Source organism: Hyalella azteca, unplaced genomic scaffold (genome assembly GCF_000764305.2).
Source record: "Hyalella azteca isolate HAZT.00-mixed unplaced genomic scaffold, Hazt_2.0.2 contig2766, whole genome shotgun sequence".
NCBI classification, from domain to species: Eukaryota; Metazoa; Arthropoda; class Malacostraca; order Amphipoda; family Hyalellidae; genus Hyalella; species Hyalella azteca.
In genome coordinates, this window is record NW_025933028.1 from 131251 (window position 1) to 142952 (window position 11702).

Here is an 11702-nt window from a genome sequence, read left to right on the forward strand (position 1 = left end):
TTCACTTATAGTTCATTGCCGAGCGACTAGTATGATGTATAGCACAAGCTTCCTATATAACATGACTCTTCTCCGTTACCTTGATGCTCTTTACTCCGCGGTAGATAGATTAGCCACATATGAATTTTTTTATGCCCTCAAAAAGTGGATTGACTCAATGTAAACTCATTCCATACATTGAGGGAAGTCTCCACAAATTCCACGGCTCAAATCTATTGTTGGCCTAATGTTACTCATAAATAATCACAGACAAATGAGCAAGATTTTCTGATACAGACCTAACAAGAAAAATCAACAACGGTCGTTATCCAAGAACTTAAAGCTGACCTTTTTAAAAAAAAAAATTTAATCTGTCGAGCAAATAATTTTAGATAAGTTTTCCATCAGTGTAATGCATGGGGTTGAGACAATTTGACTCAATTCACCCTGAGAAAATTTTATTTAACGAGGCAGGGCATGAGAAGGCAAACGAGAAAGCAAGGCCTCAGGGACCATCAAGTTAATGAGACTTGCAATTAACGAAGCTTCTTCCAAGGGAGAAAGCTGACACCGCAAGCCAAAAGCACACCAACGAAATTGGCAAGCAGAAACACGACTGCATCCTAGGCTCTTCTTCTGACATTAGGAACTGAAAAACATGCATGACTGAAGGCAGCGACAGCAAACATGCATGGATGAAGGCAGTGACAGTAGACATGCATGGCTGAAGGCAGTGACAGTAGACATGCGTGGCTGAAGGCAGTGGCAGTAGACATGCATGACTGAAGGCTACGACAGCAAACATGCATGGCTGAAGGCAGTGACAGCAAAAGTGCATGGCTGAAGGCAGTGACAGCAAACGTGCATGGCTGAAGCCAGAAGGCAGAGCCAGCAATCCCGCATGGCTGAAGGCAGTGACAGTTGACCTGCATGGCTGAAGGCAGTGACAGCAAACATGCATGGCTGAAGGCAGTGACAGCAAACATGCATGGCTGAAGGCAGTGACAGCAAACATGCATGGCTGAAGGCAGCGATAGCAATCCTACATGGCTGACGGCAGCGACATCGTCATCATGCTTATTTCGACTCCCCCTTGAATAAAATGTTGACTCACAAAAGTCGTAATTGTAATGATAGCCATTCCCGTGAGCGCTCCCTCCATAAAAGTGGTTTCCACTAATCACAGACCGCGACTAATCAATTCCCGAAATAATCGAAAAGTGTTCCGAGAAAGGACACATCAACACAGCGTGCAGGATTCCAACCATGGAGGAGACAGAGGAACGCCTCAGCACGAGATATCCTTCGCAGGATGTGCAGCTTACGATAAGCCTTAGAAATTAAGTATCGCTGTAACCTCAATTATCTTTTTTTTATTGCAAAAAGTCTTATTGTTACCATCGAAAAATCTAATTTATATCATGAAAAGTATTATTGTTACACTCCATTAAATGTTCATGGGCGCTCCAAGTCGACGAAGTTTCATGCAAATTGAACACAAATCATCAGCAGGAAATTCCCCAACCTTTCTAGAAATTCGAGCACACAAATCGACTAATAAAAACCACCTTTAACAGCAACGTCCTAATTTGAATAGATGAATAACCCCTAACATTATTTCTACGGTCATAAGAAACAGGACATCAGAATACTTAATGGAGACAAAGACAGTATCCTAAGGATAAATAAGTACAAGGTTTCGAGAGGAGAAGCCAAAAGAGGATGTAAAACCCCCGAGGGGTGAGAGGGGAGTAGCGTTGTTCTGGGGCAATTACGGCCCAGGAAATGCACAAGCACGAGCACAACCAGCGCCTGTGCCAAACAAACGTGACTCATGTAAGCGTTCGTGCTTGAGCTAATATCATTAACACTTGAACCTAAATAAATGCTAGAAAAAACCCTAAAAGCAAATAATAGTTTCGGCTGACAGTGAAAAATACAGAAGCTATCAAATTATATGATAATTTCTGATCCGTGAGAGAAAATGTGCGAGAAATTTTTTGCACTGAGAAGTTTTTTGTCGCATTTGACGAGGTAAAACTGCGATCCATTTTCATTCAGTCAATATTTTTTTCTTGCAGACTGGATAACATTTGGCGTCATAACGATAAGAAGACGAATTTTTAAACCATAATTTTTCAACAACGAAACTATGCAATACAGACACATCTGCAAATAAATAAATTCCCCATGATAAAAGAATAGTAACATGAATGTTGTAATAATTTACTGGCATTCAAGTAAAGAACAGAAATGTAAGCTTGACGTCGTGTAAAATTTCTGCCACGAACTAATTCATACCAAAAAACTTCATAAAGTCCCCTCCAGAGAATCACCATATGCACTCATAGAATTAATAGCGTCGAGAATTTTCCATGAGATGGAAAAAAATAATAGTTTCTCATGGAAAAAAATAATAGTTTCGGAGAGTGAGACGAACTACACAGCTGGCCAGGTACACAGGGAGCAGCTGCATCTCGTTGATGGGCACTCACACAAGCAGGACACACACATGCACACACACGTACACACCAATACATGAACGCACACATTCACACAGCTGTGCGTCCTGATCGAAGGGCTTCACAATTCACACTGCATGAATGTATATGGTTTGCACCTTGATCAGCGATGAGCGAAACTGTGAGGGCACCGAGATACATTCCTCCATACGCAATGCACTATTTTTATATTTTTAATGCGCTCTTAGCAAGCAATTACTACACTAATTGAACAAACGCTTACTGGTTATTATGGCAAAAAGTATGAATTATTCACACATGACCGGAATTCGTCTATAAACGCACTTTCAATTAAAAACACACGCACCAGCGCACAAGCAATACGGGATTTGGAAGCGGAAAATCGGGTTACAAATTCACAAATAAAACGGTCCTCAAAAAAAAATAATAAAATAAAATAAACAGAACCTAACAGTTGAGATTTAGTATTCATGGGTAAATATATACATGTTTTATGTAAATTTCATTGTTCCAAGAATCTACATTGCTTAGGATGGAGGCTGTCTGATCTTTTACCAGAACGTCTCAAAATAAGGCATGACCCCACATCAAAGATCCATTCTTCCATAAGTCTTCGTTAGGAAGCCGTACAAGGAGTAGGATTATCGCAGATATCATCACTTCATTCTAATACGGATACAAGCAATATACAATTTCCAGAGAGCGGCATAAATCACAGATCACGGCCTAAAGCGAATACTGCATGCGCGAGGTCTGGAGAGTAGACTGGGAATCGTAACCAAAATTTAATGTATTTGATTATAAAATAGATTTTGTGTTTACATTTAAATTAGTATTTTACATTTAAAATGTATTTTTACATTTTAGAAGAAGGGCGATATGTAAAATGTAAAGAAGGGCGATAAAATTCAGGTTATGCCCATTCATTGCAACTTGGCGGCAATGGAGACCAAATGAAATAAAGAATACGTGAACTGCAGGGAGCAAAATTACAATTCTCGATGAAGTTTGCAGCGTATTACAATAAATGAAATTGTCGTTCTATTGGAATAGAGCAAGCTAGCAATAAGAGTAGGCGGCAAAAATGGTAATGCAAAATAATTTAAGCACCCACCGGTTGTGGTAAAGCGGTGATGGTTGCCGTGCTGACGTGGTTTGGAATTTCTTCTGGCTTGCCGAATCCATTAGCGGTGTGATTGCCGTTCAGACCATTGCTGAGGACGCCATTAGGTTTGCCATCGGTGGTACTGATGGACGGCAAACTTGAAGGTTCGTAGGAGCTTGTTCCATTGGATGTGCCATTAACACCAGCGAGGCTCACGTTGTTGCTGTGCAGAAAAGAAGACGTCGAAGTGACAGCCGTGGACGGGACGGTTGGGGGAGCAACTGGGGTGAGCTCTGCACCTCCGTTGTTATCGTATAACTTCTGGCGGTACGCAAGACGGTCCAGAGATGCAAGGCGATACGAAGGGCCTGATGTGGACCCTATGCTGCTGGAACTGCTGGAGTATTTGCTGCTGAAGGAGGAGGTGAGGGTCGAGCTACCAAGGCCCGAAGACAAATAGCTTTTCTTGGATTCTTCATATCGACGGAACCGCGGCGAATTGCTGCTGAAGGTGCTCAGCGTGGATGATGAACGCAGGTAACCGCTGTTGTTAGATATGTTATCGCCACTGTCGCCATTCATCTTGGATTATATGTAAAGCAGTTAGGTAGATAACAAAGACGTAAACAATGAAATGAGACCAAGGCACGTAGATCTACTATTGCCGTAGTTCGTAGAGGATTCCTTTAACTTCAAAGGCAGGCATACAGAACGATTGAGAATAAGTAGTAATCAAATTAGGCAATTACCAGTTGCTCGATAATAAACGAGTTTTATTATCAAAGAGCATATGAATGACAAATGTTTCACAATGCGACCAGAAACACTAAATTAATATGCAGAACACGGACTTGTTTCTCAGGAGGACGGTAGAGCGTTATTATTACACCACAGCGTAGTAGTACAGGACGGATTTTATGTAAAGCAGCACGACAGCTAATTTCAATGTCAACGTGAGAAGACGGAGCGTTTCAAGCGCCTCCACACACGAACACACGCAAGAAAAACGAGCAAAATCGATATTGGAGAGCCGGCCGGTACCGAGGCTACGAACTGCCAAATTAGGGCGGTCTGACTGCTCGATATCCACTTCCAGCCGCGCCGATAACGCTCAGAAAGTCACGTAACGAATAAAATTACATATACTGGACGTAGACAATTCAATTCATATGAGAAGGATATTGACGAAGGCACGTGTGAAAGCAATGGATGTTGGTTAGTACGAGCTGAGTGCCATGAAGCTTGGCAGAAGAACGCGTGTTCAGACCACGCCCAGGGCTCAGTGAAGACTGCACCACCAACACGCGCGCAGACCCCACAGCACCACGGTACGTTACAGACTGAGCACTTGAGGAGTCTGAGACGCGCATGCTGTGATCTCGGTTAAAATTACCCAATGTTGATATGAGATCGAGATTTCTTCAAGAGGCCGAGAGTACGGTCTAATTTTTTTAAATCTGAAAATAGATCTCCAGCACTAAAAACATGTATACAATCATGGAACGAAACATATAATTCCCAACGTAGCATTGAAAGACATGCGTTCTCTATCGTAAGTATTCCCGTAGGCCAGCACAAATCCCGATTGGCAGAACATAACGCGTTAAAATAAACACTATTATTTGTCACGAAATTACAAAACTTGACCTTGGCTAGGCGCTGTAAAATCAGAATTTAAATAATAAAGCAAGCCAAAAACGGAGTCCAAGCTATCCAAGGAACGGGTTTCAATTGCTTCACAGTCGATCTCTACGAATGATCTAACATTAAATTCATCAATTACAGGCTCACAAGTTTCCTCAAGTCAACACAGCTACCTCAACAATGCACTTGATAGTCTACATCACCAGAGGAATCATCCACTTCAGTCCCAAGCAAACGGTGTCAAATGGTCGTAGAATTTATTGACCGTAAAATTGCGGGCTTATATTCGGTGTGAAGGCAACCCACACCACAGGCGCTCGAACATTTATATGAGCGCTCGAGGCCTTCCATTGCTAGTTTGATGGGAAGAGTGCTCACAGGAGGGGAAAAGAAAGAGGGGCTCACAGGAGGGGAAAAGAAAGAGGGGCTCACAGGAGGGGGAAAGAAAGAGGGGCTCACAGGAGGGGTTGAGAAAGAGGGGCTCACAGGAGGGGAGAGGAAGAGTGCTCACGTGAGGGGAAAAGAAAGGGGGGCTCACAGGAGAGGAAAAGAAAAGGGGGCTCACATGATGGGAAAAGGGGGGCTCACAGGAGGGGAGAGGAAAAGTGCTCACGTGAGGGGAAAATAAAGGGGGGCTCACATGAGGGGAAAAGAAAGAGGGGCTCACAAGAGGGGAAAAAAGAAGGGCTCACAGGAGGGGAGACGACGAGTGCTCACAGAGGGGGGGGGCGTGTTCGGACGCTGTTGTTTTACCATCAACCATCATCATCATGATGGTAAAACAACATGACCTACTACAACACATTACTGTGCTGACGCTGATATGTCAATTGGGGTAGTTGGTGTGTATGTTCACAAAGTTAGAGGGGTGGATAGGTCTTGGAGAATACAATGCTCGACTATTTGCATTGAAAAAATCATGCAACACTGAGCAACTATGTGGTTTTGGTTGATTTAGATTGAAGCTTTTATAATTCCACCACGATACCTATACCCTTTGAGGGAATACATAATTGTCTTTCAGAAAAAAAGGTACCGTACCGAATATTCCAAATTTTAGTTCGACGAAAAAAATGGAAAACTAAGTAAATTTTATTGCTTCACTTTGTGCTTTTGATTTGACAATACCCTATACATAAACACGTACAGAGGGACATGAAGGTATTAACAAACGACATGTCTTACCAATTACATTAACTGCTATTGCTATACTCTTAAACAGATATTATTGTATCAGTTACCACCAAATAAGTGCATGAATACAACTACTCAAACTGCATGTTTAAATGATCAAGAAACTTGGTGTGATAATATTGCTAATAGTCTTTTATTCGAGCGGTTCCGTAGCCAAGATGCTCAACGCGAATGTGTTTTTTCGCCGATGTACAGAAAAAAAATAACTCGGTACTCACTGCAGTGAGTGACAGAGAGCGCATTTTCTCGTCCACGAAAACGAAGTCACGGACGGACAGACAGACGCACGGACGGACAGACAGACGCACGGACGGAAATGGCGAGCACAATAGCGACTTTTTTCCATAAATGGGAAAATTCGCTAAAAAGGTAGGACGACCGTGTAATTTTTAGGTAACGACAGTCAACTTTGAACGTAGGTCACTAAATTATTTTATGGTGATCTTATGACGGTGCAGAGGTAAGATTTCTCCAGCTATTAACGACATTTTAGATTCATCAACAAATCACCAACAACAAACGTAGGGTAAATAGTGAAGACGTTCAATGATAAGCTGACAGACATTCAAAGTTACAATGAGAAACATAAATTGATAAACTGGGTGGATTTATTAAAAAATTAGGTGACAATCAATGATAAACTAGTAGATATTCAATGAAAACTGATAGATATTGACAGAAAATCAAAAGAGCTGTGGATCAGAATATTAAAAAGGGATAAGATTAATTTTTTTAGTCGCCACATGTTTCTCGCACCGAAAGTTAAGATGTACGGTACATCACTAACGGGTGGAAAATTCTCAATAAACAAGCGGTTCTCAAATCAAAAATAATTCATCACCCACAAGGGGCGGAAGGTCTCAATTATCCAGCCCGCTGAATCTGGCTCGAAAGAAGCAGCGTAAGCATCTCAAAGAGCCGAAGTGACAAAGAGGGACAGGTGAAATGCAACAAAAACTAAGACTCTAGAACAAGAAAGAGGTCGCCTACATGGAACGTCGGCCGCCCGCACGAGAGAGACAGAGAAGGGAAATAATGTAAGGAACCCTACCTACATAATAACTTAATGTAATGAATCCTACCTACATAATAACTTCATGTAAGGAACCCTGCCTACATAATAACTTAACCCCACAACTGAGACCTGCAGTCAGATACCGCGAGCTCTGACTGCGCTTAATAACAATGTCCCTAGGAACGTGAAATCCCATAGGACTTCTGAAGAGCACAGACAGGCGTCATAAGTCCCCCTGAGCGGTAGGGTTAAGGTTGAGAAAATAACCACTGTATATTTCAGTCACGGAACTTGTTCAAATTCAATAGTGGAACGTGCAGAGGAACCTCTTACATTTCGAGTGAGACGTGAATTTTGACCGTAAGAACTGGTTGCTTGATCACGCATATATTAGGCTTGACTGGCCCACTTAACATGAACTGACTGGAGAAATGTAAATTAGCTAACATGGTATCTGCGGACCTGTACATCTGCCCGCGTGTACGTCTGCTGACATGTACGTCCGCTGACATGTACGTCTGCTGACATGTACGTTTGCTGACATGTACGTCTGCTGACATGTACGTCTGCTGACATGTACGTCTGCTGACATGTACGTCTGCTGACATGTACGTCTGCTGACATGTACGTCTGCTGACATGTACGTCTGCTGACATGTACGTCTGCTGACATGTACGTCTGATGACATGAACGTCTGATGACATGTGCGTCAGCTGACATGTACGTCAGCTGACATGAAAGTATGCGGACATATACGTCAGCTGACGTTCACATCAGCTCACTTTCACATCAGCTGACTTTCACATCAGCTGACTTTCACATCAGCTGACTTTCACATCAGCTGACTTTCACATCAGCTGATTTTCACATCAGCTGACTTCCACATCAGCTGACTTCACATCAGCTGACGTTCACATCAGCTCACTTTCACATCAGCTGACTTTCACATCAGCTGACTTTCACATCAGCTGACTTTCACATCAGCTGACTTTCACATCAGCTGATTTTCACATCAGCTGACTTCCACATCAGCTGACTTCACATCAGCTGACTTTCACATCAGCTGACTTTCACATCAGCTGACTTTCACATCAGCTGACTTTCACATCAGCTGACGTTCAAATCAGCTGACTTCCACATCAGCTGACTAGTCTACATTTTTGGAGGGTTAACAAAATAAATTACTTTTTGTTCATGGTCAATCTCGATCAACGCCGTGCTGAAATATGTTCCACATTCTCAGTAACGTCTTTCTTTTAAGTGGATCGATTTTCGAAAAGTAATTGAATTTTTTTTACTGTGATACAAATTCATAACTTGACAAAATAATTAAGATCTTCTTACAATAATTACGATCTATGTTAACCTCAAGCTTCAGGAAACCAAGTACCCTCTAACAACGAAATGGTTTATAGTCGGAGCCAATAACCTCAAATTCAAACAGAAAAATTCAATTCATTTCTAATCTCGATGTAGCAAAATTAGAAAAAAGAATAGTCTCCCACTCGCGGCAACGGTTTTCTTCCGTACCTGAAAATTTTATACATAGAAAATTTATTGCCGGGGTGACTCATCCAAATCAACTTTTTTTTGGTCATCTCACAAAATAAACAGAGTGACTGAAATTGAAATAAGCAGCAACAAATGACAAATTAAAATGGAGATCATTCCCACTATGACACGTTACGGTTTTTTTCTTTGCCTATGCTAAAACGATCTTCATAGTTCACAGCAACTAATCAACTTGATAACCAAATCAAGTTATTTTATGTCTTCAAAATTGCGTCAAAGATTACCTTGGTTAATTTCAAACAATGCGAGACAATACATAATTTAACGAGTAGAATTAAATCATGGCAATACATAATTTAACGAGTCGAATTAAATTATGACAATACATAATTTAACGAGTTGAATTAAATTATGACAATACATAATTTAGCGAGTTGAATTAAATTATGACAATACATAATTGAACGAGTTGAATTAAATTATGACAATACATAATTGAACGAGTTGAATTAAATTATGACAATACATAATTGAACGAGTTGAATTAAATTATGACAAAACATAATTTAACAAGTCGAATTAAATTATGACAATACATAATCTAACGAGTCGAATTAAATTATGACAAAACATAATGTAATGAGTTACAATGAAAACAAGTGCATAATAATTTGTGTACAGACGATGACGAGGCTGAAGCGCACAAGCAAGCGGCCCACAGCCCAGCATAAATGTTTAGCCTATGGCAGCCATGTGTTCCGCAGAGTCAGACTAGACATACAGAAGAAATAATTCCCACAAGCCCTCATCTCCAATGGGATTCGCGTGGCGAAATTCGAAATACTTGGCAATGAAAATTCGATTCAGTATTATTGAATGTTGTCAGTAAACGAGAAAATTAAAAACGCTTCTTCGTTTAAATAAACTAAACATCTTGCGATTTCGAAATAATGAATCATTAGCAAATCTTTGCTCTGGTGTTCAATGTCGCGATATTTCAAAATAAACACGCCTTTTAATCTTCTCGAGGTTAAATGACAAGCCGGGTAACGAAGATCACCATGTCTGATCACACTAGTCATAGTATCATGAATACCAACACACAACACAGTCATGCATATACACTCACTATCGAAGAATACAACGATAGCTTGATGACAGTCCCCACAAGGAAAATGAACTTGAAACGACGTTGATTGTGAGATGACTTCGTTGAAACAACGTTTATTCAACGTCATTTCAACATCAGATGTCAGATTGACGAAGAGCCGTCGACGCTTAAATTCAGTCCCGATTCTAAGACAGGAGTGTTCGTGTATAAAAATCAGCGTTAAGAAGGAAACCACCACACCACTCAACAGATCACTGCAGCCGCAAGCAAGGTTCTGCCTCTCCCTATAAGAACTACCCGCAAAAATGTAACCCCACAAACAGCCAGAGTGCCACCCGTACGCTATAAATCAATTACGGTGAATATCTGGCACTCACCCACACATCACAGCAGGTCAAATACCATACATGGCAATGTCCAACGCGGTACAACTATAGAAAGACACTCAACATTATTGAATGATTATTGAATGAGAAGCGCCTAAAACACCATGACATTTCACACTATTAATGAATCAGAGTCAATCTGCGTCGTAAAGAATTCTCTTCAAAAATCTTCAGATGCAATTTTAGGGTTAAATGCGAGAGGCCAAAAGGTGTCTACGCGTAAGAATAAGATAAATAATTTACCATACATTTACAACTATAGAAGTCTTCAACCATGCAGAGAGAACTAATAGGACCAATTTTCTGTACCCCATAATATAGACAGAGTTCATTTGACCTGCACCAGCGTCAATCTGGTCAAGACTGCAAGCATCTTAGCGTGGCAAAAACTCTTATGGAAGTACCAGGCAAATGACTGTATACCTAAGCCGAAGCAAAAACAAATTGAGGATCTTATATATTGTATATGAACACCGTCGAGCCGGCACATTCCAGGCGTTGCAGAGGATATGCGGCGGTAGCGTGAATAGCGCGCTTGTCTGGCCAAGAACCATCCCAGCTTCAGCGACAAAAATTACTGTCGTGTCATGGTTGGCCGCTGATGTGCCTCCCATAAGCCGATGGTGTGCCACTGTGTAACACTCGATGAGGTGCAAAGGTGCCGGATGAAGGGCGCTCTGTTGTCTACGCGCATCTCGAGCAACACGATCTTGACGGGCTTGTGCCGTGAAATACACAAAAATATTCAGCTTTCATTTTCAATTTCTTATATGAATCTTAATTTAAGTTCATCAAAAATTAATATTCGCATAGAATCAGGAGATGATTCTTAATTACACGAATTTAATTCGATGAAAATGAATTATAGATAATCACATAGTCATTACCTCATCATAGATAAGATGATCACATGTATAGTGATTCGCTCATCATAGATAAAATAATCACATGTATAATGTTTCTTAGGGTCACAATCTACCGATTGTGAACAACATGGAATTTAAAATCGGCGTTCGAGCAGCGCAGAGTAGGACATGAGAGAAGAGTGCCAGTTCCAAGCTGGATAGGCCCTCATGATTTATTTTTAATATCTAAGTAACGATTCTCATGTGAAATAGAGAACGATAATAATTGGAAATCCCGCATATTCAGGATTACTGAGCAAACGGATGTGATTTCTGTATGATGATTGTAACGGAAGTGATAAGAGGGTTACTCACTGATGCAGCGCGTGAATTAAAACATAAAATTATTCATTGGTTATTTAGGACCT

The 11702-nt window shown here is 41.0% G+C and overlaps 1 protein-coding gene across 6 annotated transcripts in view; it reads right to left on the bottom strand.

Moving 5' to 3' along the window:
• The window catches only part of LOC108667474 (septin-7), a 77257-nt gene that overhangs the window by 49047 nt on the left and 16508 nt on the right, over positions 1-11702 (bottom strand). For 3 of the 6 annotated variants that reach the window (XM_018154501.2, XM_018154502.2, XM_018154500.2), the window contains exon 1: positions 3577-4894. The exons of the other annotated variants lie outside the window; for them this stretch is intronic. In XM_018154501.2, the coding sequence (XP_018009990.1) occupies positions 3577-4149 (573 nt within the window). In that variant the 5' untranslated portion in view covers positions 4150-4894. Of the gene's footprint in view, positions 1-3576; positions 4895-11702 lie in introns of those variants that run through there. 6 annotated transcript variants of the gene reach the window in all.